This window comes from Echeneis naucrates, chromosome 21, assembly GCF_900963305.1.
Source record: "Echeneis naucrates chromosome 21, fEcheNa1.1, whole genome shotgun sequence".
NCBI lineage: Eukaryota > Metazoa > Chordata > Actinopteri > Carangiformes > Echeneidae > Echeneis > Echeneis naucrates.
In genome coordinates this window covers 11,973,448-12,001,413 of record NC_042531.1, presented here as the reverse complement: position 1 = coordinate 12,001,413, position 27,966 = coordinate 11,973,448, and the positions used below count along the sequence as shown (strand labels likewise).

General features: G+C 39.3%; 5 protein-coding genes and 1 non-coding gene across 14 annotated transcripts; 1 reads left to right on the top strand and 5 right to left on the bottom strand.

The window, feature by feature from the left end:
• Window positions 1–905: 905 nt before the first annotated feature.
• tra2b (transformer 2 beta homolog) lies at window positions 906–7,558 on the bottom strand. 4 transcript variants are annotated; one of them, XM_029529835.1, is made up of 8 exons: window positions 4,853–7,558; window positions 4,381–4,517; window positions 4,107–4,269; window positions 3,718–3,906; window positions 2,964–3,079; window positions 1,528–1,650; window positions 1,296–1,366; window positions 906–1,202 (listed from the first exon to the last, which is right to left on the bottom strand). In XM_029529835.1, the coding sequence occupies exons 2-8, from the start codon at window positions 4,491–4,493 to the stop codon at window positions 1,192–1,194; spliced, it is 786 nt and encodes a 261-aa protein (XP_029385695.1). In that variant the 5' UTR covers window positions 4,494–4,517; window positions 4,853–7,558; the 3' UTR covers window positions 906–1,191. The 4 variants fall into 4 exon arrangements, with proteins under 4 accessions (XP_029385695.1, XP_029385697.1, XP_029385696.1 ...); XM_029529837.1 differs by having other exon boundaries at window positions 4,864–7,558; XM_029529836.1 differs by having other exon boundaries at window positions 4,877–7,556.
• A 1,329-nt stretch (window positions 7,559–8,887) lies between these two features.
• hce2l1 (high choriolytic enzyme 2-like 1) lies at window positions 8,888–11,434 on the bottom strand. Its single transcript, XM_029529830.1, has 9 exons — window positions 10,892–11,434; window positions 10,747–10,798; window positions 10,559–10,618; window positions 10,315–10,467; window positions 10,112–10,229; window positions 9,806–9,984; window positions 9,591–9,672; window positions 9,361–9,485; window positions 8,888–9,275 (listed from the first exon to the last, which is right to left on the bottom strand). The coding sequence occupies exons 1-9, from the start codon at window positions 10,961–10,963 to the stop codon at window positions 9,262–9,264; spliced, it is 855 nt and encodes a 284-aa protein (XP_029385690.1). The 5' UTR covers window positions 10,964–11,434; the 3' UTR covers window positions 8,888–9,261.
• A 449-nt stretch (window positions 11,435–11,883) lies between these two features.
• hce2l2 (high choriolytic enzyme 2-like 2) lies at window positions 11,884–13,825 on the bottom strand. Of its 3 annotated transcripts, none has more exons than XM_029529833.1 (9): window positions 13,740–13,825; window positions 13,610–13,652; window positions 13,461–13,523; window positions 13,192–13,347; window positions 12,962–13,079; window positions 12,629–12,807; window positions 12,350–12,431; window positions 12,148–12,276; window positions 11,884–12,013 (listed from the first exon to the last, which is right to left on the bottom strand). In XM_029529833.1, exons 1-9 carry the CDS (start codon window positions 13,797–13,799, stop codon window positions 12,010–12,012), a joined length of 834 nt encoding a protein of 277 aa, XP_029385693.1. In that variant the 5' UTR covers window positions 13,800–13,825; the 3' UTR covers window positions 11,884–12,009. The 3 variants fall into 3 exon arrangements, with proteins under 3 accessions (XP_029385693.1, XP_029385691.1, XP_029385692.1); XM_029529831.1 differs by having other exon boundaries at window positions 12,152–12,276; XM_029529832.1 differs by having other exon boundaries at window positions 11,892–12,013; window positions 12,121–12,276.
• A 412-nt stretch (window positions 13,826–14,237) lies between these two features.
• Window positions 14,238–14,310, bottom strand: trnak-uuu (transfer RNA lysine (anticodon UUU)). Its single transcript has one exon. It is a non-coding gene; the product is annotated as a tRNA-Lys (tRNA).
• Window positions 14,311–16,020: 1,710 nt separating this feature from the next.
• ankzf1 (ankyrin repeat and zinc finger peptidyl tRNA hydrolase 1) lies at window positions 16,021–21,382 on the top strand. Of its 4 annotated transcripts, none has more exons than XM_029530554.1 (16): window positions 16,021–16,688; window positions 17,050–17,167; window positions 17,261–17,379; window positions 17,460–17,562; window positions 17,654–17,865; window positions 17,976–18,085; window positions 18,199–18,352; window positions 18,750–18,972; window positions 19,061–19,159; window positions 19,340–19,501; window positions 19,587–19,709; window positions 19,804–20,086; window positions 20,160–20,271; window positions 20,355–20,522; window positions 20,612–20,682; window positions 20,821–21,382. In XM_029530554.1, exons 1-16 carry the CDS (start codon window positions 16,686–16,688, stop codon window positions 20,945–20,947), a joined length of 2,187 nt encoding a protein of 728 aa, XP_029386414.1. In that variant the 5' UTR covers window positions 16,021–16,685; the 3' UTR covers window positions 20,948–21,382. The 4 variants fall into 4 exon arrangements, with proteins under 4 accessions (XP_029386414.1, XP_029386413.1, XP_029386412.1 ...); XM_029530553.1 differs by having other exon boundaries at window positions 16,022–16,688; window positions 19,343–19,507; window positions 20,821–21,381; XM_029530552.1 differs by having other exon boundaries at window positions 16,023–16,688; window positions 19,340–19,507; window positions 20,821–21,381.
• glb1l (galactosidase, beta 1-like) lies at window positions 21,033–26,643 on the bottom strand. Its single transcript, XM_029530556.1, has 16 exons — window positions 26,495–26,643; window positions 26,032–26,201; window positions 25,773–25,923; window positions 25,165–25,225; window positions 24,855–24,949; window positions 24,593–24,773; window positions 24,450–24,508; window positions 24,245–24,366; window positions 23,570–23,610; window positions 23,348–23,466; window positions 23,169–23,243; window positions 22,980–23,069; window positions 22,747–22,860; window positions 22,429–22,560; window positions 21,791–22,021; window positions 21,033–21,686 (listed from the first exon to the last, which is right to left on the bottom strand). The coding sequence occupies exons 1-16, from the start codon at window positions 26,555–26,557 to the stop codon at window positions 21,483–21,485; spliced, it is 1,908 nt and encodes a 635-aa protein (XP_029386416.1). The 5' UTR covers window positions 26,558–26,643; the 3' UTR covers window positions 21,033–21,482.
• Window positions 26,644–27,966: the final 1,323 nt, after the last annotated feature.

Below are 27,966 nucleotides of genomic sequence, written 5' to 3'. Positions count from 1 at the left end.
TAGTTTCACCCACTTCTAGCTGACATGGAAAACTAGAATAAGCTAAGGTCATATACTGTACGGTGCCGTACGTCATGGATGCTGGAGCAGGTTGAGACTCCTCTGTGCCCAGTAGGGGTAGATGTTGGACTTCAATTCCTCACAGCCAAATGCAACTGGATAGCTCTTAGTGCACCACATGGTCAGAGAGCAATGAAACACTAAACACTGAACTTGTAGAAATCAATTGGATTTGTTAGGCTGTGGTTACTCATGGATAGATAAACCTCATTAGTTTGTTCAGAGCCTACAAATACTATCAATAAATCATCAAGTAATATAGAGTGGGGTTCAAAAGTCTTAGACCACATTCAATACGTACATTGGGTATTTTTTATTTTTATTTATTTTTTTGTTCCAATTTGAATCTGATGAGCAGTGGCATTTAAATCACAGATTTAAATTGTGTAGGGAATATCAACCCAACAATCAGACTACCATTTCATATAACATTTGAATTGATAAAAGACAAAACAAGCTGGGCAAGGATTCAGAGATTTGGATCAAAGGTAAGGTAATACGTATTGCTAATATTTTCTCTTGGGGTTATTTGAGAATTTGACATTTTATTTAAGCTCTTTTGCTTAAGCCAAATTCATTCCAGTACAGCCTCACCATTTGTGTTGCATTAATTGACTGCATCATGTTAGAACTCTTGTTTGCAAAGAATTCGCTTTCTAGTTAGAAAAAAAAGAAGTGGCATCCACATGTACATAAGTTTCCATTGCTGGTTTTAAGTACATTTGTGTATAAATTGGCCCATAGCATTGTGGTAAGATGAGGGCCAATGACTCGTCTTTATCTCAGCAGCCAGGAAATTCTTCAAGATAATCTAAAAGTGCAATAAGAAGGAGCACAAGTCAAAGTGAAATCAATGTATCCCACTTTTAATCTGTTCAAAGTTGAATTTCCCTCAATTTGTATCCAAAAAAATCAAAACATTAATAAAACATTTACGGCAGGGGTCGCCTATACATTCAAAATTAAAAATGTGGGGACAGCTTGAGTTAGTTTATATTTACTGGTCATGTACATCGGCAAACAGAGTTGTGAAGATCACCTAAAGAAAGAACACCTGCTCTGAAATCATACCACTCAAACATTTGCTGTTTGTGCTTGGGTAGAGGATGGCTTTTTGCTTGGCAGCAGTGTTCAATAACGACCTGTGAAACAAAAGAGTCCTCAGATCAATACGGACACATTGCAACCTGCTGAATGAAGATCCATTAAAACAGATGATTTTTGAAAAAACTCACGGGGAGAATAAGACCTTGACCTGGACCGAGACCTGTAAGCTCCTCTGTAGTACGGTGATGGAGATCGCCTTCTGAAACAAGATGGAGTTAACTTTTTTCCCCACCAACTGCAAAAGGTATTTTTTGGGGGGAAAAAAACAACAACAAACAAACAAAAAACTACACAGGAACCCAAAATACCATGAGTTTAGAATTAGTTTATCAATTATAATTTGCAGGTTAAGATTGTCACCTGTATGATCTGTAGTAGTCCCTGTCATCATAGCGATCATAGCCTCCTCTGTCGTATCCTCGATCATAGCCACGGTCATAGTCACGTGAATAACGGCGAGGACCACTGGGACCGCCTCCACCACTGCAGGGATGAAGAAAGAAATGCATTGTGCATTTTTGTTTACCTTTTACCTCCACCGTTTCTAACTGAAGGAGAGATCATTCTCATTCATGTTACAAACTTGACCTTTATCTTTCAAGTCTGCTTTTAACATCTGTTGAGCACTCCTTTATTTTCAGTATAGTATTTAAAGTAGGGGTGGGAATCGTTTTCTATCTCACGATTCGATTCTGATTTTTGGGGCTATGATTCGATTCATAATAATTTCTGCTTCCATCTATAGGTGTGCAAAGGATCCTCATGATCTACTCCAGTCTGCTTTGCACAACAGAATGACAAATATAGACATGAAAGTGTCTTTTTCACATTTATCCATGCTTAGATGGAATTGTTGCTCAAAGGAAATAGCACATACTGCTTAAGTTACAAAAATAAAAGTCGCTTTATTAAAAAAAAAAAAAAAAAACATGGGTTCTTCACTTTGCAAACCTTACACACTGTCAAGCTCATGTCAAGCTTTGTCTGTGGTAAACAGGGCCCTATAAAATCCGCCATCACGGAGTCACAGAATTAGACATTAAAAACGGAATTCATTATAAACACAGAATAACACAACTGGCCTGGGGTACCCCAGAATTGTGGTTACTAATAATGCATGCCCCCTTCCCATGAATTAATGAATAAATAAATGAAGGAATGAATGAATGAATGGTGACTTGATCATAGCGGGCGCAGTTCGATTCCCGTTGGGGGCACCTGAACATGGCTAGGTTAATTGGTGACATATAAATGTATCTGACCTGAGCAGCACAGTGGTATAGTGGTTAATGCTGTCGCCCCCATATAAGAAGGGCGCGGTTGGATTCCTGGTGGTTAATTGGAAATGAGTATGAGTGGAATACAAGATTTGACCACAGACGGGATCTCTCCAGAGACTAGAGACTAGACCAAAGACGGGACCCCTCCATAGTAAATGAGAATCGCGATTATTACAAGAATTTATTATTATTATTTTTTTTGTACACCCCTAATTTAAACAATTTAAACAAACTAAAAACTCATTCATGGTTGTTCAGTTCTTATGAAAACAGAGCCTGGAGGTCTGAAGATGCCCCTTAAATATCTCACATTCAGCCCATTAAACTTAATACAAACAGGCATTCAACAATTAACTACAAATCTTGAGCACTAATCCAACTCTTGGATGAGATTACATCTAAAATAAATCTAAAGAACAGTATGCCACATCAGAGCATATCTGTTGAACTAAAATGAAATGCCAAATGAAATGCGTTAAGGTGAGTGAAACAGTCAGTATGATCCAGATGTCTTACTATGTGGGCCGGCCCATGTAAATCCCAGGGGTTGGTGTGTGAGGTCGTTTCGTGATAGAGAAGTCAACCCTGATGCGACGACCATCCAGCTCCATGCCATTGGCTCGTTCCTTTGCCTGCCAGCAAACAAACATGAGCATTCGGACCCGTAAAATATTTTGGAAACATATTTGGGAAGGGTGTCACAATCTTGATTGTAAATTGGATATTGAGTGAAATTACTTCAAAATTACAACCTTCGAAAATCAAAGGTGGAACTTTCTGCCTGAGAAAGTTCACATGGTCAACAAGAAAACTAAGGTTTGTAAGTCTTGTTATCTATGTTTAGTATACTCTACGACTTTATTCAACCTTTAACCTTTAAGGATTTAAGCATTTAATTAGGGTACTGGAACCAATCTAAAATGCCAAGCAGGTCACATCTTAGGTGTTCAGTAAGTAAGTTTCCAGGTTACTGGCAAAACAAGTTATTTTTGGCAAGTTGCAAACCACAGCTGGAGATAATTTCACTCACATAATGCAGACAATATTATGAAATTAGAATTAAAAATCAAATGCATAATCTTGCATTAAAACCAATGATGCTGGACTTGACCTGTCTAAAAATGGCGGCACTATCATTGCTAAAAAGGACACACACACAAAAAAGATTGAGAATGGAATTGACCTTAAAATCAAAAAAGAAATCGAATCCAGCATTTGGAGAATTGTGACACCCCCAATATTTGGCAAAGACGTTTTTCAACCCATGTACCTCTTTAGCATCATCTGTGTTCTCAAAGTAAACAAAAGCAAAGCCCCTGGATCGCCTTGACTGTTGGTCATAAACAATGGAGACATCAGCCAATGGGCCATATTTGGAAAAGACCTCCCTCAGATCCCTCTCTGTGGTGTACAAGCTCAGTCCAAACACTCCCAGGCAGCAATTTGGATCTGGATTTGCCTGCAATTTCAATAAAATTAAGATATAGATAAAGTAATTCTTTGACATAAAAACATCAAACAGAAGAGTATCATAACAACAAAAAAATTATCATTTTATTAAGAAGATATTAAATTCAGAGCAAATACATGAATAAGTACCTTCTCAGATATGATGCAAGAACAGACAATACTGATATTTAAAAGGGGAGAAGCACTTACACGGTTGCCAATGTGCCTGCGGCGATTGGACATGGGCGAGCGGCTGTGGCTCCTGCGGCGACGCTCTCCACTGTAGGACCTGCTACGCGATCTGCGATGATAGGACCTTGAGCGGGAACGAGATCGGCTGTAGTGTCTGCGAGATCCACGGTGAGAATGGGACCTGTACAGGCCAAAACAATACTTCTGAACGCGGTTGTTTCAAAAACAGACCGATGTCACAGAATGGTGTCTAACAATGAGCAAGGAACACCCCAAAGACACAATCACTCACCCAGATTTTGACCTGGACCGGGACCGAGATTTGGAGCGGGAACCTTCTTTTGAATGTGCTGGTGAGTGAGCCGGAGAGCGGCTTGCTGACTTCCCTGAGCCCCTAGGACTCATGCTCCTGGATGCAGAGCGAGACTCCTGAACGGACCACACACACCAACACATATTTTGTCAGTACCAGTGAGAGACAAACTGAATGAAAATTTTGCCTCAATATTTCTATGTATTTAGGAATTAAAATTATCCTGTGAAGAGTTGAGAAAAGAAAAGAATTTAGGATTGTGAATTAGGAATGCATGTTAATGCTATTTTGTGTAGCCATGGATAGTGTGACATCAATATGATTCATTTATTAATCAGTGTATTCAAATTATCAACATAAACAACTGAAATTTTTTGTTGTGTAAAAATTGCAATGTTTTTAACCAATATGAATTAAATGAAAAGAACATGCACGCATTTGACAAACAGACCAGAGAATTACTTAGCACGGTGACCTTATCCAGATTACTTCCTGAACTTCATTTCAGTAACTTCATTACTTCACATTATTCTTCTTTCTTCAATTGTCTTACTTCTTCTTACTTCCCCCATCTCACACACTGCCCATACTTCTTCCCTCCTCATGTTTTAGCATGCATTCAACAATTCAGCGTCACACATCTGAGCTTCATATTATTGAAAATAAAGTGGACATGAGACTTCTTCCGCATTTTCTTGGTCCAACCTTAACCTTTATGGAAAAGAAAAGGATGAAGAATATGACTACAATTAAAACCGCACTGTCATTCAACTTTTATTGTGTTACTATGATTTCATGACATGCAGGGGAATATTTCAGCCCACATTATACAAATTTTCAATGTTAGTTTTATAAAGATTTCACTTTCAGTGGTTCTGCATTCACTGTTATATCCTATCAGCCACATTCAGTGAAAGCTTTCAAAGCATTTTAAATACAAACATCAATTATTGTGTGTGATTATTGTAAACAACTGCCAAAACCAAAAGTTAAGCATGTGAATACATGCTCATCAAAATTTTTTCACTCTCAATGAGTTTAAACTTGACATGGAATACTTTCCCACACATACATCTTTGCATGACTGCACAGAATAATATCACCTATGATTACTTGATGGCACAATATCTTCCAAGTGGCCTTTAAGACATCACAGTGTTTTTTTTACCACTGAATGAGAATCTCAACTCCACAGTGCTGGCATCGTTTTCAAATAAAATTGGGCTTAAGTTAGTCCAAACAACCCCAAAATATCACTGCCACTCATTTCTATTTAATTGCATCATTCGAGTTGACAAAGCAGCTCACATATTTGAAGTGCTCTTGAAAACATAATTATCAGTAGCAAGAGAGCTTAAAAGCAACTGCAAAGTGTTAAAAGAAATTAGATTGATTATAAGGTTCAGCTATCCTCTTACATGTTTAACTGGTTTGAAATAACTGAAGTGTGAAAAAAATTATATGATCTAAATTAAATCAGTGTGAGAAGTTTACTTTTGGAGCAATTCAACCACATAAGACCTGTTGTGAAGTGTGTGTGGGAGTATGTGTGTGTGTGTTTGAGAGCAAAAGAAAGAAAACTGAATTATTAAATATAACCAATTCATTAACAAAGGGACTAATCAGAAGATGGCATGCATGACGGTTGAGTAGGCAGTCCTTCAATCTGGTGCATTCGCATTCACACTGCTAAAAGAATATGGTCACACTGTGGAGACTGGAGTGCAAAATAATCGAATGCTATGCCAAAGCAAGCTGCATGTCCAAATTCAAAGTGAGCAGCAGTGTCCATAGTTTAACATTTGTCTAACATACCCAAAAAGCCTAAAACATTTCAGTTCACATATGTTGTAACAACTACTCTCTTTTCATCTTCCCCACTATCCGTGTTTGTAATTTGAACTAGTGACCCTTGTTCACCAAAGTAGGCCAAATTTCAAAGAAACAATGGAGAAAGACAAATGTTAAGCAAGACAGCGTAGGCAGAGAACACTAGATGGGCTCTTATACTGCACATTGGTTGTTCTCATGTTTATAAACTGTACAGTCCATGGACAGAGGACAGAAATCAAACTGAATACCTGTCAGCTGCAGTGTATGAGACCACTAGGTCGTCAAGATGCAATGAAATAGCAGAATATGCGAGTAAATGCAAATGAGTGAGAGGAAATCTTGAGGTAGTTTGTTTTTGTTCAAAATTGTTCTGATATTTAGCACTGTTGTCAAATCGTGCTCAAATCGAAATAAAGGACATGACATTTTACGATTAATGTTGACAAACATATATTCACATTACTCATTCGTGATGCTGTGTATGTGTCTCCATGTACAGTTTCAAAGCATTTTACAGCCCCTTAATTTAACCTGAATTAGCGAATAAACTTCGACTCGGAGACAAACAAGGCTTCGGTTTCTGCACTGTTAAATTAATTAGCAGACCTAAATCAACCTGATCAAGACATTTGACTGCTTTAAAAACATCATAGTGAGAGATAGCCAACATTGACCTTTAAAATGCTTTCAATGATTAAAAATGCCCAGACATCTACAGGTCTGCTCAATGAATACATTTGGCGCTACCAGTGTAGCCTCAGCGCTGTTTCCCTCGTCTCATCCTCCAGGGAGGCCCAGAGTCTAACCAACACCTATGGCCTACAGTTAGCCAGCTAGCTAAAGATTATTAGCACAGGCTAATGTTTAATGTCCTTATCTTGAGACGTGTATTAGTGATATTGCATAACCTGGAATTATATCGGTAACTGTATGCTCCATAAGTAGCTAACTGATCTGGGCTGGACGACTGAGCTAGCTAGCTAACGTTAGCTAAACAGCATTAGCCAACAATACATGAAGACTGGACGCTCTTCACTCCGCAGCGTCACTTGGTCAGCTAGCTCCCGCGAAACGCCAGCGATAACGCTGTAACAGAGCTCATACGTACCCGTCCTTTGTCGTTATCGCTCATTTTTAGTTACACTGACTGCACCAAAGTGACGCTAACTACTGCGCTCTGTGTGCGGGAGAACGCGCGTCCGAGCACCGGCCGCCGTCAGCTGTAGCTCCGCCCATCCGCCGCAGGCACGTTTCCATGTTTGGTGAGCGCATTATTCACGTCTTGAAAATTAAAACAAAAGATATAATTTCGCATTCAAGCAATAGAGGGACAATCCCGACAGAGGAAGGTTCAGAGAGGGAGTCTTAAAATTCATGTTGTTATTTCATGCGCGCCACAGGCTCAGATTAGTTCACGAACGGGACTTTCTGCCGCAAATTCTCTGTGTCGGAATGGCTGATTCGTTCACGACTCGTAAAATAGGTTCTTCGGGTTTGAGTCACTCGTTCACTCGTCTCATGTCCGCTGCACAGGCGCAGTGTAGAAATGAGTGATTCGTTCACGATTCATTTCAATGAGCCTTCGGGTCTTTCGTTCATTATTCACCTGGTTACAGCAGTAACATGACCTGTGCTGTTGTTACTGTTGAGGAGAGCTATCTGACGTTGGCACAAAAGTTAACACGGGATGGATGTTTCATTTGCCTTTCCATTGGAATGAATTCATAATCTACCGGTCTTCAGTGACCAGGTATGCTATAGTGAACAGCCATCAGAGAATGAGAATTTTTCAATAAGAGGTGGACCTGTCTCCAACTGGCAAATGAAATAATCAGTAATTTCAACTTCAGTAAACTATGGCCCAAAAGGGCGCTCAATAGTTTAACAACAGCAAACTTCTGGCATTATATGCCAAGCGAACCAAACTATGTTGCTCTTTGAAATTTGTGCTTTTTCAGTCATTACTCAAATGATAGCTACAGCGCCACACTGGTTCCAATGAATTATGCTTGATGATGCTTTATATGCTGAATTCCTTAACTATTCATGCATTTGTTTCTGTAGCACCAATTTTCTCAAAGCTACTAATAGAGAAAAATACACGTAAATGCTGTAGCTAATCAGATTATTTTCTTTCACCCTCTGTATATTTTTCTTTAAAGACAATAATAATTTTATGTTTTGAAAATGCAGTTGCCTGTTGCTTATTCCTCGACTTTTTATACTGGATCAAGCTTTTTGTTCCTCGTTTGTTGCATTTTTCTTTAGGCAGTGACAAACAGAAAATGATAGCTGTCCTATTGTGTAATAGTGGTTTTACTTCAGTATTCGTATTCATAAACTTCTGTAGCTGCCACAGGCTGGATTTTATGGTGACAGGAGTAGGAGGAAGCATTTCAAAGACCAGTAGTGCTACTTTGTTTGAATTTGGTTTGTTTTAATTTGTCTGCACTAAAACCCATGTTAATGCAGTGGGTAAAATAAGTGAAAGATAATCTGCCCTCTCCTTTTGCTTAAATAAAAAACTGGTACCAGGTAAACGTGCATGGAAGAAGTTGTAATTTTTAAATAGGACTAAACAGAAAAAGATCAGATCATCCTGATATTCTGTAATATTGTATATGTTTCATATCACAAGTCAAAGACCATAATAAACTGTTGCATTTCTTTAATCAAAATGAGCACTGGCTGAGAAAGAAGCAGAAAATAAAATAATCATGGTTTGGATGCATTGATTCAATTAGCAACAGCAGGCACAAAAAAAAATCTATTTCAGTATGGCAGTATTGCAATGCTAATTTTCTTTGTAATAGAGAAATTCACTTTCTAATTCTAATTATTTTCCTTTTCATTTCATTGTATGTTAATGTGGGACCATTTACATAACGTCCATAAAACTGGCATAATTAAAAAATATTAATACAGGAATAAGAAATAGCTAGTTCAGTACTTAAAATTATCCATCTGACCTGAAAGCAGATTTAGCAAAATGTGACAGAATAAGAAAGCATATTATTCTGGATCCAGTTACTCATTGGCACCTATAAAGGAGGCATAGAGACAAAGAAAAAAAGTCAGTAGTTCTTATGAAAGGAACAATTTTTAGGCAAAGTAGTGTTCACCCACCACAATTATAAAGGACATTTATTTTGTGAAGATCGAGAGCACTGGGTCCATCTCGCTGGCCAATTGGGATATAAGGATCTGGTTTGGGGATTATTGTTGGTCCACCATCTTCAGAGAAGGCATATCTGCATTAAAGACACATAAAACATAAGGCAGTAAACATCTGCTGGTAGCCCCCACAAAACATGACATCATATTATCACTATTCCTCTGCTTAAGCACCAGCTCACCTGCCATAATGCATGACAGAGCTGTAGTCATATGGGCTGTTGAGATTGTTTGTTGCCTGTTTCCTGAAGTTATGAATGTGTTCTGTAAAAACAGATAAAATAATGTACATTAGGCATTTGGTACAAAAAATGGTAAATTGTGTAAAAAAAAACAAACAGACTTTCAGAATGTAGGAGCATATTTTTTGGAGAAGATAAATTCCAACCATTCCAACCTGCCATGATGTTTTTCCAGACAATTGTAACATAGTGGTCTCGGTCTGAGCGTGACTGCTCGTGTACAAAGCCAAGAGCGTGCATGAACTCATGGGCGGCCACTCCCGACCACATACATCCAGGCGTCTGCAGTGACAAGGTCTGGCTTCCCCCAGTCTGTCCCAAAAATGACCAGCAGCTTTGACGAGAGAGGGAAAATGGCATGTCAGTGACATGCACAATCAACTGCCAAGAATTTATAAAATCATTAATAAAATCAACACAGATATTATATGTAATAATATCTGTGTCACAGTCATACTCACCCGTATCTTGGTTGAATATCAAGGAAACTGCCCTCATGAGTGCGTGGAATAAATTTAACACATGTCCCAGAGGAGATGTCTTGCATCCCAGTTTCTATGGTGATTCTGTCCATGTCATCTATTATAAAAAAGAAGCACAATTTGCTGAAAGATTGAGCTAGTAAATGCCTTTGTTGAATCTGTTTAATAATGCTGATCCATACCGTACAGTGGGGAGAGGATGTATGGTACATAAACAAATCCATCAACTGATTTGGGCCACAGACAGGCATTGTCAGGGCAGGTAATTGCACTCCGTACAAATGAAGTGGCAATGTCACCCTCCCTGAATGTCAACCCTCGAGGTGCTCGCAACCCTTGTAAAAAAAAAAGAAGACAATATTATGTTGAGTCCACGATATATAAATTGTAATCAGTATAGTTGTACATACTTCACAGTTCACTTACTGCGATTGACTTCCAGGATTTGATCCATCACATTCATTTCATCACGGTCTAACATTTCATCTATATGCAAAAACACAGCAAGTGTTATGGCCCTCTGATTCCCATAAACAGAGTCAAATAGTTCAGTGTATAAACATGGAATACCATTCACATAATGATTAAAAAGCTGATTTTCCCCACAATCCCACCTGAGTATTTCCTCTTTAATCTGACTTTCCCCTCAAATAATCCTGTAGAATTCTGTAACACAAGGGTACATGTTAAGATAATTTGACTACAAGGCCCAACAATACATAAAAGGGGTTCTGATGTAAAATATTTCTTGGTACTGACCTTTACGGGTAGAGCGTATGCCTGGGTCAACAAGCCAAGGAAGATACCCATTAAAATCATGGTAGAATTCATTGCTGTCTTTCAGATTGTTACACAAATTCCAACACTCGGTCTTCAGGTGCAAGAGTTAAATGAAGTCCTCAGCTGCCCTGAATCTATATACCAACTCCTCCCAGTGCAGTCGGTACTGATTGGACAGATGATCTGTGATGAAGCGAGATTAAGGCCCCTCATCATCTATGTGTATGTAATTTACTCAAGTCCATTGCTGAGCTGTAACTGGTGGTCCTGTTGCTGACCTTCACTTGTGCCCTGTACTTATCACATATTTAGATTCAGCACTTTCAAAATTTAAACACTCAAGGTGTTTTGCTGCTGCGACTCAGCAGTTGCTATCAGTAGAATGACTGTCCACCCAGTCCAATAGACCAGCAATTTGTGTCTGACTGACGTGTCAACCGATGATTTTGTGATAAACTCAGTTGATAGCTGTTTTGGTGACAATAAATTTGTCATTTAGGTAAATAAATCCAAACTCTGGGAAAAATTGTATGTACTGCAGCAGTTTTTTTTACTTTCTCTGGTTGTTACTACAATAATAAATATATAAACGTACAAAATTTCAGTGTCCTGCCATGTCAAAAGATATTTCTTCTTCAATCCAAGCGGGTGGTTTCTTTAAAGTTAATTTGGTTAAAACTGACAACTATTTGTCCTTCTTTTTTCTTGCCAATGAGCAATTTTTTCATTCTCCAAATACTTTATCGTATGCAGGCATGAATGTAGCAACACATTTTCTTCCTATTAAAGTTATCTCTGATTTGGGAAATTAATCATATTGCTTGGGGTAAATAAACTGGGGTATTTCAAACAATGCTATAATAAAGCTATTGTTCCTCAGACACAACACTTAATTATCACTTTCTCAGCCCTCTAAACATATGTAAGATGTTAATGTTCATTGCCAATCAACTGCATGCACACAGACGAAATGCTGCTAGAAAGCTTGAATCAACCTTTATTGAATTTCCTTTGATTATTAAATATCCATTTATTATTTTAGCTTCCAGTGCATGACGGTTTCAACTCATTTGAGTTTGTGTTAGTGATCATCATTGTCACCTGCAGAGAGAGACAGAAATGAATAAATCATTTCACAATGAGCAACATTTCTAGTATTTTTTTTTTTTTGTTTGTTTTATTGCAGTGACTAATTTTGAAATAATTACTGGAGGTTAGTACAGGACGATCAGTACCAACCACAGTTATAGAGTTTGTTGATTTTCATCTTGTCAATGTGGCTGAGAGCTGATGGCTGGCCCAGCTTTATGTTCTTCTTGTTCTTAGGAAGGATGGTTGGTTCCCCATCCTGGGAGTAGGCATACCTAAACACATATACATTATAATATAGAGATCATACTGCAAGCATATGCGGTAATCCAAAGTTATATTACTTACATCCCAAAGTGCATGATTGAGCTGTAGTCATAGGGAAGCTCCAGATTGTCAGTCCTAAATTTCTCAAAATTCCTCAAACGATCTGTTGGAAATGTACAAATATTTTTAGACACCATAATTGTAGGCATTCTTATGGATATTTTGTTACTTTGTTATATAATGTAAAGCATTTTCCAAAAATTGTATAGAAATCCTGTTAATTACAAACATTGTTTAATTTACCATTCACGGATATCACATTGCCCAATGCCAACCCACTTCCCGCCCCTTTAAAATTACCCCTCCAAATGTTTGGCCACATGATAGTCACATAGTTGTCCCGGTCAAAGCGAGACTGCTCATGCACAAAGCCCAGGGCATGCATGAATTCATGGGAAATCACTCCAACTTGGAGGCAGTCAGGGCTCTGGAGTGATACGGTCTGTCTTCCACCACGCGTACCAAGGTAGGACCAACACCTGAATTATCACACATACACAGCATATGATTAGAAAAACTGCTGCTTCTCAGCTCTGATTTTTAACCTGCGCCACACAGAAAAACACTTTGCTAAATGAGCACATTTTTTAAAATCACGTCATGCAATCAAACTTTCCAGATTAAGATTCTCACCCAGCCTTTTGCTGAATGTCAATGAAATCGCGCTGATGAGTCCGGGGAACAAACTTCACGCAGGTACCTTCCTCTATGTTCTCCATCCCATTCTTTATCATTTTTGTCTCCATTTCAGCTGTTAGTTTATTTATATATGATCAAAAGGAGAGAAAAAATGTATGAACTAACAAGAACAATGTGGGTGAATATCTTGCAAACCATTCAATTTAGAAAAGTAAAAAACATACAGTATTCAGGTGAGAGCCGGTATGGAATGTAGACATGTCCATCCACCGACTTAGACCAGAGGCAGCTCCGTGCAAAGCAGACTTTGGCACGCCTTCCAGCAGAAACAGCAATATCCCCCTCTCTAAGACTGGCAGTGCCGTCGACGATTCCAGCAGCTGAGTCAGATATCAGGGGAAATTAAATCATTCTAGACTGAAAAAAGATTGTAATTTCTTACAACATAATCTGCAAATTGCAAAGAAATTTAAACAGATTGTTTGCAGCTTACCTTGGATCTCATTAGCTTTAATGATTTCATCCATTGCCGTCCCATCACCATGCTTTTCACGCTCTTAAAGAGAAAAGTTATTAGTCAGACTGTGCTTTAACTGCCATTACATTTAGATTAACATTTGATCAAATCCAAATTGAATCTACCTTTATAGCCAATGGGCCCCCATCTTGGGCTGAATAAAAATTTCTGCAACAACAAAAAGACAATTGTTTGCAGTGGTGTTATCAAACGAGTTCAAAACGCCTGTCCAGCTCCAACCCTATGCATATTTACCTGAGACTGTACAGCTGGGAGGCAGGTGGAAACAATGCACAAGAGGATAATCCGGTCCATCTTTGCTGGTCAGAATTGCCTTCGGTGCTGCCATTTTACCTGCACTAACACTTACCTTTATAGGTGTTCCCAGTCACTATCCTGAGATAATACCCATAATTATCTCTGGGGAATTACAGGGTTACCGTTATTTGTTTGTGAGAGAGATTGATGCCCAAATTAGTTAGATTCTTTCATAAACAACAACTCTGCCAGTAAGATAATGTGAGGTCTCACTGTGTGTAATAACAGCTCCACTTCAGTGCTTGGCTTTAAATTAAACGGTTTAGTGTTTGGCAGAGATATACGGTAATTTCAGGCTCTGGATGTATTATACAGCAGGAGTGCTGTTTTGTTCCTGCTGAAGCTAAGCTTACCTGCAGTTGACATGCGACCGTGAGATGTTCATATCAGATGTGAGAACAACATGTTGTCCTGCGAAAAGAAGGAAAACTTGAACGCCCGAACAGGGACTTGAACCCTGGACCCTCAGATTAAAAGTCTGATGCTCTACCGACTGAGCTATCCGGGCTCTGACTGTCGATCTCTAAGCACACCCCATAAAGCATAACCCAATGTTTTATAGCAGTTTATATTAATGCATATGAAAAAGAAAATCTCACCCATATTTCTGAATTTACATCATTTGGACTTCATAGGGATATTACGGTAATTTGATGTTCGGGTTAGCCGAGAGCAACTAGCTAGCTAAACCTGCCAGGGTGGTCAAGTTGGCTACGTATGGTCAGTAATAAAGATATAAGGAAACTAAACTTAAAAAAATGTCGGTAGCTCATCGACCTTAGTCAATTTAAAAGTTTTCATAGCATGATCATATGTTTAGCAATGACCTTTGTACTTCCTCTGGGTACAAGGCAGGAGCAGCATGCTAACCGTGAAAACAGCCAAAGCAGAGGCACGTTTCAATTAGGAGGAATTTGTGTTAAGGATAAAAATAAAATAAAATAAAAACTGTTGGCCTCAAACAATTCTGCTGCAGGTTGAATTTACCCTGGTGGGACATCTGGGTTCCAGTGAAATATTATTTTTATGCACACTTTGATATTGTTTGTTATTTTCTGACAATTAAACCAAGTCAGTCCAATTGTGCTTGGCTTTGGTTACTGAACATTATCATCATAGCACGTTTTTTTTTTTTTTTTTTTTTTACTTAGTAGCAAGGACATCTGAAATGAATAATACCAAATTAATGCACTACCAGTAGAAGAGCTGTGGGATTATCCCCAGGCTCTCACAGTTGGAGGTGAGGTTGAACAAAATTGCTTTGGCAGATACGTTCAGGTTCAAAGTGTTTGGAAGCTGAAGACTTAAGAGTCAAGATGATTTACAAGACATGTTTACAGATGACTTGCGCATTCATTGGCTGTGCTTTTAAGTATGAGTCACCAACTCAAGTGCACTTATTAGTGGAAATACAGAGCAAGCTTAGCAAGTTAGCAATTTTAAATAAAAAAGTTCATCTGCCTTTCAAATTTGACTTTTGTTCTTTGAGGAAAGGGATCTCAAAGCACATTCTTTTTATATGACCAGCCTGAGTGAAGGTCAAATAATTAATTCTTTAAAACGAATAATATGCAAATAAAAAATAGTTTGAAGCATGTTGACTTTAGTGCAGCTTGTGTAGTGCAGGTTTAATGCCTTCTGCATTCCTCAGGAACGCTAGGCATAGAAAAAATAACCTCAAGGCACGGAGGGTGTCACACCCTAGAACTTGTTACAAATTGCTTTCACTTCATTATTTATGTCAATGTCGTCCAATTTTTGTTTCTGTGAAGTTGTGAAACTGTTTCAGACACATGACAAAGTAAATTTGACTCTCACCTGCAGCATCAGGGAAACTGAGCGAAAGATTGGGTTATTGATCTAGAACTAAAAGTTGTTGATGTGTTGCAGCAGCTTGGAAAAACATCTTTCTGAGTGACCGAATGGTTTTGGCTCTGAGTACAGGTTTTTCACTGTGTGCATAAGGAAAGAAGATATAAATGCCTGAACATCAGTAAATATTCATTATGTTTCAAAAACACAGATGAACTGGAAAGGTGTGACCAGGTGAAAAGGCCTTGCTGCTGACATTTTGGATATGAAACAACATCTAGCAGATGCCAAGGCTCTCAGTGTGGCTGGTTAGAGGAGTATGGTGACTGTCTGCATCCTGATACTTGTATTTCATTAATTGTGTAACAGGCTTTGTATTTCATTACTTACAGACGAGACTTTGGTCCACAAACCAAATAGAAGGTCAACCCAAAAACAAAGCAAATCCAAGTGAATTAAATTTTCTTACATTTGAGTTGTAAATCAATGATACACTATCTATTTGGTTTAATATATACTTGTATTAAATACTAGATTATCAATGTGATTTTATATATACTTTGTTTGAGCCTAATAAAGTGTGTTGACTTAATATTGTCAAAGAAATACACAAGTTTGCACTTGTGTATAAATCCATTGTGTATCAATTAATGGACAAACTTCCTACACTCTAGATTAAATAAAATAGAAACAAAGGTAATATTCATAAGGGAATGTTTCGGTTTAAATTTAAAAACCAGTAAAAGTGGAAATAGCGATAGCAGTTTTTTAAAATAGATGATTAGCTAATCGAAGTCAAAGAAATTCACAGTGTCCATGTGATAAACAGAAATTATTTAATTATTTTATTTAGTTATGAGCCCATGGGTGAAATGGTCCGTATTTCTGTATAAATTAAAATTCAGTAAAACCTGAAACGTTTGAATAAAACTCACTGCTGTCAGAAACTGGCGAGATTGGAGTCGCAGGTCTGTGAATGCATTTATGAAGCAATGTTGACAAGTCTGGGCTTCCGTAGTACGTCAGGCGGAAGCACAGTGAGTACTGTTAACACCGCCTCTGAGACTCCTTATGGTAAGTTACTAAATTTAAGTTAAGTCGCTGATACAGACATAATCTGTAATACATATAAAAACCTGTTAGAGGAGAGAAAAACAGCTCTGTTTAATAAAAAGGAAATAGTCGTTTCTGGTCGTCACAGCACGTGTCGTCAGCTAAGTTTACATCAGCGCAGAAAACATCTGCTTTCATTATAGTCTGAGATCGGACTTAATGTGAAATCAGCTCATGACTGTAGTGTTGTCATGTCTAACAGAACATCTTTCAGATGATTAAACATTATAGGATTGTTATTAATTTGGGCTCTTTACGAGCGAAATGTATTACTTGGGGTCATTTGAAATAAGTTGTGTTTCTCATTCCCCAACACTTTAAGGTGACAATGACGACTTGTGGCATCTTTGATTTGTGCCCAAATGACGAGACATTGATCGGGCTGAGAGAAGTGAACCCTGTCCTGAAGCAGCCCGCAGGCCCCGAGCCAGAGACACACGGTATGTATGAGTACTAACTACATGTCTGCGTCTGTAGTGAGGACAGCGCCCTTTATTTTCTGTCTGTTTGACACCCAACCCCCCCCCCCACAGGGTTGGAAATCAAAAGCCTAGAGGATGACAAATCACAGGAGTGTACCCTGGCTAGAGAGGTGTCAGACAAGATGGTCTGCTCAGCCTGCAGATGCTCATTTATTCATCGAGAGGAACAGGTGATCAGCGATCACTGCTCTATTCACCAAAGATCTGCTAATGTGACAAAGACTGCATATTACTTTCCTTTACATTTCAGATGGAGCACTACAAGCTTGACTGGCATCGTTTCAACCTGAGAAAAAAACTGGCAGGATTGCCACCGCTCACAGTGGAGGAGTTTGAGAGGAAGACTGGAGCTGGTGAGGAAACCAGAGTGCAACAAATATAGCACGCAGATTGATGTGCAAGATGATTGGAACGGTTCTCTGATTCTCAGTTTTTCATTAACAGGAGACATATCAAGTATCTCAGGCTCTGAGTCTGACTCAGAGGATGAAAACTCAGATAGTGACAATAGAGGAACAAGCTGCAACATCAGTGGAACAGAAAGCGGGTGCTCAGTTGAAACTAGTTCAATAAATGGTCGCATCTCCAGTAAGGTGTTTTACCAGAACTCAGCAGGACAGTATCTGTCAGTCCACCGCTGCATCCTGCAGGGGAAGGTGAGGCTCAACTTCCACAGTACAATACAAGCACAATAAAGTTAGTGATGGATGTTAACAGACTGTAAGATTTTCTGCAAAATCCATGTTCTGCCTCTTTTATACTTCAGTCAGATGATGAGCAGGATTTACGACCCTCCTTGATGTCTTTAAGCAAGAAGACTGTATGGGTCATTCTCATGACGGGCGGTGGCCATTTTGCTGGTGCTGTCTTCCAAGGGTCTGTATTTCATATTTACATTTTTGCTTATTTGTTTGTTCGCTATGAATTGCATATAGTATGTGGAGAGCTGAATTGTTTGTAAGCCTATCTCACTGTATTGGTGTGAACAGAAAAGAAGCCCTTCAGCACAAAACTTTCCACCGATACACAGTGCGAGCGAAGCGAGGTACTGCACAGGGACTCAGAGACTCTCAGAACCGTGGTCACGCTCCAAAGTCTGCAGGAGCTGCTTTGCGGCGACATAATGAGGCAGCACTCGTTAAGGCAAGAGCACAGGCTATTTAACTGCACCATCATTTTACCCTTTCACTGATAGCCCTGAACTGTTGAGTTTAATTTGGTTAAGAAAGATCCACATAACCCTGGAAGGTGTCTTGTGGTGAATTTAGAGTACCGGTTAAAGTATAGTTTCAGCCTGCCATCCTCCCCTGAAGGTTTTCGAAATGTTGTGAGAGTGCGCTGGTGCACGCACAGTACTTTTGAGCAAAAACATTTGTGTTCTCTGAGGATGGGTTTAGATATCTAAAAAATGTAAAAGTTACGAGAGAAATTGCATATTATAATAGGAAAACTTAAAAAAAAAAAGTCAGCATCAGCAAATTGAAATCACCAAAGTAATATATCTGAAATGCTTTAAATGTATCATGTTGACCACTGACAGGACATTCAGGATCTTCTGGTAACCTGGGCTGAATACTTAAAGGAGGCCTCCACAATATTTATACGATCCCCTAGCTACAACAGGGCCATCTTTTTTGGTGGCCGTGCAGCCCCCCTCGATAAAAAAGATCCCAGGTTACGTATGATTCCATTCGCCACACGCAGGGCAACATTTCGGGAGGTACAGAGAGTGCATGAGTTGCTTTCCACCATTCATGTTTATGGTAAGTTTAATAGCATACTTGCAGTAATTATATCTTTTCTGCTAATTGTCACGCAGCCAGGGTATAATCAAAATCATTTTTAATGCAGGGAGAGACACAGACATGTCTGCAATCTTCAGTCCATCTAAGAAGGCATGGAAAAAAAACACAAAGCCAATAGCATTAAAAAACCCAGATCAAGAGAAAGGTTGGTTGAATAAGTTAATGCGTAAACTGTTGATTTAAACTATACTCAACTCTGTGTGAAATAATTATCATGTTAAAAATCTATCTCACTAAAATTAGGTGTGAATTTATTAAAGTTTCAACACTACGAACTTACTTTGAAATTAGGTTTTACAGAACATTTCCTTATTTTTGGCCACAGCAGATGAAAAGCATGATAGCTCTGATGAAGAAGAGGGTGGAGAGATACAGCTGGAGATGGTGGAGCTGACATTAGGAACTTTGGACCTCAGGGAGTGTGAAATACAACCTTCCAAGCACAAGAGAAGAAGGAGGAGAAAGAAGGAGGAGGCCAAAATACAAAGTGAGGGTAGGTCCCAGCCAAGGAATGCTTAATTATCACACAACGGTCCTGCAAGAGAATTCAATTTTATATCCATCTGCAACAGATGTGGGTTACATAGAAGATAACCAAGAAGAGGAGGTACCTCAGGTTACAGCAGCAGAAGATGCTTCTTCTGTGATACAACCAAAAAGGAAGAGGAAAGCACAGGTCAAGAAACAAATGGAAGGTGAGGATGGGCTTCTCTCCTTACTGTTGTTAAATATACTGCACTTGTGTCTTACTGTCAAAACGTTATATTTAACTTTGTGCGCCTTCAACAGAAAATGTCAATGAAACATGGGACTATAGCCTGAGGGATGCACTCTTTACAGCCTGCAAGGTTGGGGATGTGGACACACTAAGTAGACTCTTGGAACTACCGGAAGGAATGGCAGAGAGTGAAAACCAGTTGGAGAACAACTCCTCTAATGCACCAAGTCCTCAGACTCTTCTTAATATGCCTATAGACTCATCAGCGTTTACTTTGCTGCATGTTGCATCAGCAGCCGCACAGAAGGCAGTGGTCAGGTTGCTTCTTGATGCAGGAGCAGACCCCGCACACAGGTGTGAAAATGTAGTAGAATTAATCTGTGGGGTAGTTAACAACCAAAGTAATTTTTGCAATATTCTTTCACAGGGATAACAAAGGGCAGACGCCATATATCGTTGCCCCTGACAAAGACACGAGAAATGTCTTTCGTAAATACATGGGTGAGAATCCTGACAAATACGACTATAACAAGGCACAGGTAAGAGTTGACGGTTGAACTTCTAGCCTGTGTCCTACTAAACAGACAGTGCACTTAAGGATTACATTTTTTGCAACTCAAAGGTACCTGGGCCATTAACAGCAGAGATTGAATCCAAAAAGACAGAGAAGAAAAAAGCTCAAAAGGCTTTGAGAAAACAACGAGAAAAAGAGCAGAAGGAGGAGAAGAGGAGGCAGGAGTTCGAGGCAGAGGAAAAGAAGAGATTTGCATCTCTTACTGATCGTGAAAAGGTGAGTTTGTGTGTATTCTTTCATTGATCTATCATACATTTTTAATAAAAAAAACTTAAAAATGTTGGATTCTTGTTTATTGATTTCAGAGAGCTCTGGCAGCAGAGAAAAGATTAGCAGAGCAAGCAGCTGCAACAGGAGTCAGCCTCTCCAATGTCAAGTAAGACCCCATATAGTTCCTCTCTGTGAGGATAGTCATTATGTTTTATGAAACTCGGGAGTTCACCTTAAACGATAGTTTGGTTTGTTGCTCAGAAATGTACCTTGCAATTAAGTGTATTCTTTTGTTTGTCACCAGGAGATGCTGGTTTTGTGGAGAATCTCTGCTCGGCAAGATCCCATTTAACTACCTGGACTATTCATTCTGCACCCCTCGATGTGTCCAAGCACATCGAAAAGCAAATACTCAACCAGGCAAGACCTAACACCCAAGTGGACGTTTACATGGAAGAAGGCTACCTCATGAAAAGAACAATTTGTGTAGCACTGTTGAGACTAACTGTTTCTCTCTGCTACTTTTAAATTTCAACTAAAAACACACATTCCATTGGTGAGTTTTATTATGGCAGATGATCATGGACAAACTGGAAAAACACTGTATAAAAACATGATTAAATACATTTTTAATTTATTTACAGAAACTGCAGTTATGAAAAAAGTAAATGACAAAAGAATATTACAGGCTGCAGTGGATGTTAAAATTTATCATTGGAACACTCTTGACTGTAAAGCTGATGTGTGACGGCAATGTGACTGATAAAGGCATGGCTATATACTAAACTGTAAAATTTCAATTGATCATAAATGATTTGTCATAAACAGAGAACAAAGGTTTGTTTTTCTTGTGCACATGCTCGGTAAGATGTTCAAAGTAGTGCTTCTACTTTGCTGCTGTAATACCTTCTAATGAACATTGTTTGCGTTATAGTATTTCTCCAGCTGAACTGAGAAAGCATTCTGTTAATGGTGTTGAGCAGTGATGCTAAGTTGAGGCCGGTCCATGAAGAGAACTCGTAGGTGTGCTGGTGCACCTTCCAGCTCCAGCACTGTTATGTTGTTTGGTAGGGTAGTACTCAACAAGGGTCCAGGGATATAAAGAGTCTGTTGAGGGCCCCTGGCTGGCCAATATCGCCCCAAATTCACACCATTAATCCAAACCTGACCCTGATTTATGTGTTTAAAAAAAAAAAAAAAAAAGACATTGACAAGGATGCAATTACTTATTCTCTGTATTAATGAGGTTAAACCAACAGAAAAATCCACATTACCTTTGTCCATTCATTGAGCTTGAGAAAAGTGTCCCATGTCAACCCGTTGGGCTGCAGCGTCCCCATGTAGAAGGTCGGTCCAGTTGAAGAAGGTTCCTTCTGTGTGGCAGGAGGGGACTTCTGAATTTCTGTGTGAGGCCAACCACCAGCGATGGCTCCATCAATGTCCAAAGGGTAGATCTTCCAGTCAGTCAGTACATCTTTACCCAGGATCAGATTGCTCAAGAGGCCCTTCCAAAGATATACAGTTTACCAGCAAGCACCTGCACTCTATGCAACAGGGTTTTATTTAAAGTAATTAACAGCGAGTGCAAAGATTTGAGTTGGCACTGCCTGTAACTTTGATATGAAGAGTTTGGGTTGTCAACATTCATACGATCTGAATGGAGGATTATTTTCATGTCTAACTCAAGATAGGAAACAACAAATATTTTATTTGGTGTCATAACATGGCCTCAGGGGTGTTCATGTAATTTGCAGCCAGGTTTTCAAAATCCAAAATAGAAGAAAACTATCTCATGAAAAAAACCACACAGCACCAAAGTCTGTGGATCTTTCCAAACAGTGGGGAATTAAAGGCAATCTCAAACTTCAGCATTAAAGAAATGTTAGTGTGTGTACTCTGGGATAGGACTTACTTTGTAGTCATTAATCTTGCTGCCAAAGTTAACCCTGCCCATGTTCTCAACAAGTACGTCCACAGTGTCCCCCTGCTGTCCAGTGACATTCATCACCAGCTTTGTATCTCTTTCCAACAGGCCCTGGAAAACCTGCTCATACAAAGACACGCTTCATTGCTATATTAAAAAAAAAAAAACAAGGAAGACGAAATTTCCCAATGTGGTATTACATGATTAAAAAAAAAAAAAAGGGCATGACCGCAACATGGTGTTTTCTGTATATATGACCTGAAAATCTCATTGACCAGATAACAAAAGTTCATTGTCAAGGCTCACCCCATTGATGGACACATATGCACGGTCATGAACACCATTCAGTGGAGAGAGAAGTGGCGTGGGCTCTGAGAGGTCCCGGGGCAGCGTGGTCCGATACAGCATGTATCCATAGTACTGAACACAATGCACATGACAGGCTGCAGACAACAGTCTAGAAGTTCTCCACGTTTCAAGAGGTTTACTGCCACTTTGACACCAGGGCCTCCCTGTTGCTGACTTCAGAGACACCGTACCTGTTTCAGCTCTTCAAATGTCATAGGATACTGCGATTCGACTGGTCCCAGAGGTGAAAGGGTGTTCAACAGACCACTGATGTTACCAACCTGTAACATTTTTTATCATCAGGTACAAGCGTTCACGTTAACATCATTAACAACCAGATTTGAAATTAAATAACATTTTATTAAATAATATAACTTTACCTTTCTCAGGCTTACAAAGCCATAGGCAAACTTTGGAGTTGCTGGCGGCATGGGTCCAGAAGGAATATCTCTGAACTGGAGAGAAACTAATTAATGAATGAACCGTATCTCTGATACACATCATGTATAAATGTAATCAGAACAACGACCCGGCTTGGCTGCAGTTTCATTACCACTACCTGCTTAATGACATCTCTGATGGCCAGAAGCTTCTCTGTTGGGTCTCCTGCCTCAGACAGCGGGGCGTCGTAATCGTAACTGGTCACTACTGAGCGGAACCTCGTGTCATGATCAGCACCTTTTAGAGAGAAGTGGAGTGTTGGAAAGAGATGACTGCACCACAAACTGAGATTTTTTTCTCCAGCACTAAGATAGTGACAAAATCATGAAATGGGATTTACCATTCCAGTAGCCAAAGTTGGTGCCTCCCTCAAACATGTACCTGTGAGGAGAGGGGAAGACTGAAATCTTCTCTTCTTCGGACAGACAAGCGACGCTCACCTTTGGGTAACTAAGGATGATGACTGATGCACTTTAAAGGATGAGGCTTATGATGTTTTCTTAATGTCAACAAGACCAGAACTGGCATTGAATTAACTTGCTACTCAGTATTGTCTGTGCAGGAGCAGCGTCTTGTAGCTTATTGCTCTGCGGCATAAACCACCCATGTTGTACCAACGCTTTTAAGTCCCTTTAATGGCCCACTCTGACGCACTTGGTGTTTGGTGTGCATTGGTATTCAATTACAAAGTACATGGACCCTGGGATTTATTTTTAGACATTAGAGCGAGCAAGTATTTATGGCACAGCAATGCTTATTAATCAGGTGAAAATAGTCCTCAGTTAATGTCATTAAAAGTTGCTAAAAGTTATAGGTTTATATCTAAAGGATTGAAAGGAATTGTGAAACTGGAAATGGACAGAAGCACTGTTTGGTTGTTGTTTTTTTTTTTTTTGGTCTTTTCATAAAATGTGTTGGCAATAAGCAAAACACAGAAGAATGGCAGGTGTATCCTTCAACCAAATTAGTACAGAGGAGGAAACCTTTGAAGGATTAAGAATTCAGGGAGACATACATGTTGACGTTGGCCCCCATGGTTAGCATTTCTCCTAGCACTCTGCTGACCTTCTGAACATCAACCACAGCGTGCTGATCCCCCCAGTGGTCCAACCAACCGGTGTAAAACTCCGAGTTCACCTGTTATGAAAAATCTCATGCTTAGTTTAATGAGTCCGCAATTACTTTCTGTAAATAATTACAAGTGCTCACATGCTACTAACCAGGGGTCCTTGAGGTTCAAACCGTCTCTGCCGGCTGAAGGCTTCAGTTATGTTGGTGTCTGAACAAGGAAAGAAATGGAAGAAATTTTAATTTCTGTATGTGTAACTTAAGATCAGTAAATGCTAATGTTGGCTGAACACACCTGTGCCAAAGTCTATGGTTGCATATAAACCCTCCAGGGTCCCGCACGTCATTTCCTTGTCTGTGTTACCATCGGTGGTGAATAGGACCAAGTCTTCCCCTAGAAAGTAGCGGAACAGAGCCCGCAGGTGACGCATGTAGTTGTAGTCACAAGCATAGTAGCTTCCATATTCATTCTCCACCTACAGTAAATGGAAATTATTAGTTCAAACTAATATAAATGCACCACCCAAAAAAAGTAAATCAACTTAGGAGGACTATACCTGAACACTAATGATGTTACCCCCATTAATATAGAGCCAAGGCTTTATTTTGGGGAGGAGAACAGCAAGCCAGTTGCTGACTGCCATCAGATAATCTGGAGGGAAAAAATAAAAAACAACAACCACCCCAATTACCAAAGTAATCTTTTGAGTATTAAACAAACAATGTACAGAAAGTGAAGCTAATTTATATGTAAATATATTTCTATAGTAATTATGAGAGTTGTTTATGTAAACAAAAATAGGATTTTCTGTTTATTTTTAATGTTTTTGCAGGAGCACCTGACCCCCAAAATGTCCTGATTCCAACCTGTGTCTGCAGAGCGAAGAATGATGTTTGGTTTCTGAAGTAGCCACGCTGGCAATCCACCCTGAAAAATAAATACATGTAGTTGAGAATAACCTTCACTGAAAGTGGCCGATACTATTAATCGCGTATCATCACTGAAAATAGACGGACATTATTTGTCAGATTCAGTAACAGGGTCGTGCCATCAGTGATAGGAACTTTCTTAATAAACAGTATGCACAAATGGCAAATATATGAAATATACTTCCCACTGACATCACAATAGAAGTCTTTATTTATAGTCTATGTGCATGTTTGAAATATAAACATACTTTACAACAGAACTTTGAATAAAATGTGTTTACTTTGAGGCACAAACAATCCACTTCTGTTGCAACAGTGTTTGCTGTGACTGTGAATTTCTAACAGATCAGTTTGTCTTAATGTAATCCTTTAATGCAGATTTTGACAAGGTTGTAGTTTAAATGCTGGTTTAAGATTCTATAATTTCTTGAACTACATTTCTTGCTTTCCGTCGGCATTTCTGAATTGCTATCTGTTTTAGTTTGGAACATAATTACCACTCTGACTCGAGATATTGAAATAAACATAATGTTAAATTTCAGCACCATCTCCCATTCTGCACAGATGTATGGCCCAGGACGCAGGATGACCAGGAGACCTGTCTGATTGGCCAGATCCAAGAAACGCTCCAAGTCTCTGTCCCCTGTGAAGTTATAGACCCCCTGAACTGTTTCATGGAAGTTCCAGGGCACATATCTGTGTGTGCGCAGAGTGAATGTAGTTTAGCAGTAACACAAAGGCAAAGGAAGAACATCTGACAAAATGCACAAACCCATGTGTAATATGTGTTCATGTACAGCTTACACTTGGACAGCATTGAGACCAGTCATGTACATCTTCATGAGCCGGTCCTTCCAGTAGTACTGAGGGATTCTGGAGTAGTGGACGCTGCCTGAGATGTACTGAAACGGCTTCCCATCTTTGAGGAAACAGTTGTTTTTGTAGTCTATAGAGAAAGATCTTTGTCCACGGGCCTGCAGGAGATAACAGCTTTGTGACAACAAATGGCTCTCCAGAGTGAGGTTCATTTTTATCAAACCCATCACAGTATTTGGCAGTAGTTTGCTGATAAGTTCTGAATGCCTATTATTAAATCACATCGTAAAAAGGATAAATCAAGCATAATTCTCCAATAGTAAATCCAAGATAAAACACAATACTATTGTACACATTTTAACTGCTGGAGACCCAACAGGAACTACAGACTGGTGGGTGATCATATGACTTTTCTATCATGAAATGATTCAACTTGACGCTTCTGCCTTACCAGATCTGCACTGATAAATAAACAGGCAAGGTTCACTGCAACGAAGAGGAGGACAGCAGCCATGTCCGCTGCCTGAAGGACAACTTCACCCACTAACACATCACTCCATGCCTGCTGACAGCCCTGCTAGTGTCTTCCTCCGTGCACGTTTGTTCACTGAAAAAGCGAAAGAAAAAAAAAAAGAGAGAAAAAGAAAGGAATCCCAATCAGGCTGTAAAACACCGTCATGTGATTCTCGCTGGAGTCTGCAGGGTCCAAAAGTCTGTCGTGTTCAACTCAACCCACCACACGTATGGTTTTAATGTTTGTTTGTTTTTTTTTTTGTTTTTTTTAATGGTTTTAATCAACCCACCCTGCTCTTTCTGATTTTGTCAGTGTCCACCTCACAAATGTGATGATTTAAATTCAGAGGAGAATTATGAAGAATGAAGAAACAGATACTGGGGGGGTCAATTAGATAAAATTTGAAATATAATTTCACTTAAACTTTCAATGCCAGTGTTGAACCACAAGATGATACAGTTAAACATTTCTTTTTGTTCAGTAAAAGCAGAAAATGACTAAATATTGTAATAAGTATAGTTAACTGAATCTCCAGAAAGCTGCATGAACAGCTTGAATCTGGTAAGTTTGTGTATGTCAACTCAGAGAGCACCTGGAAACAAAATGAAATTCAAGTGTATAGCATTAGATGGTAAATAAAATAGAAGAAATATCATGTAATGCTTTCACATCATGTTGTCATGCCATGCATTATGTAGACAGACAACAGTTCTCATTGTGTTTCCCATGGCAAGATAACAAAGCAGCCAGTTCAGGAATGGTTTGCTTCACTATAGCTGTAGGATGCAGCTCTGGACGTGTCTGTGCATATTTTTATGTTGCTTGATAGCCGATAACCTGTCAACCTTTAAAAGTAAACCGAATGGACTCACTTTTTCCCCTTTTTATAATTATTGTTGTTTTTATTTTAAAATGGCAATGTTTTTAGATAAATGGGGATTTTGAATATTCAGCCCCAAAGCAGACACTTCATTTTGTGATGAATTTGATGAGTAATAACGTCACATTCCTATTGAGGACACTAGAGGGCACTTCAATACTTTAAGACAACCAAACACACTTAATCAATTCAAATCATTCACTCATTCATTCATTCATCCTCTTCCACCTATCTGTTTCTGGGTGGTGGGGGGTGCTGGAGCCAATCCCAACTCACACTGGGTGAGGGCGGGGTACACCCCAGACAGGTCACGGGTCCATCACAGGGCCAACACGCAGAGACAGACAGAGATAAACAACCACTCACACTCAGACCGACAGACAATTTAGAGTCACCAATTAACCCAAACATGATGTCTTTGGACGGTGGGACAGAAAGGCCCCAGGCCCGGGAACTGAACCTGTGACCTCTTTGTTGGGCAACAGCTCAAACCACTATGCCGCTGTGCTGCCCCAAAACAAATCATTTT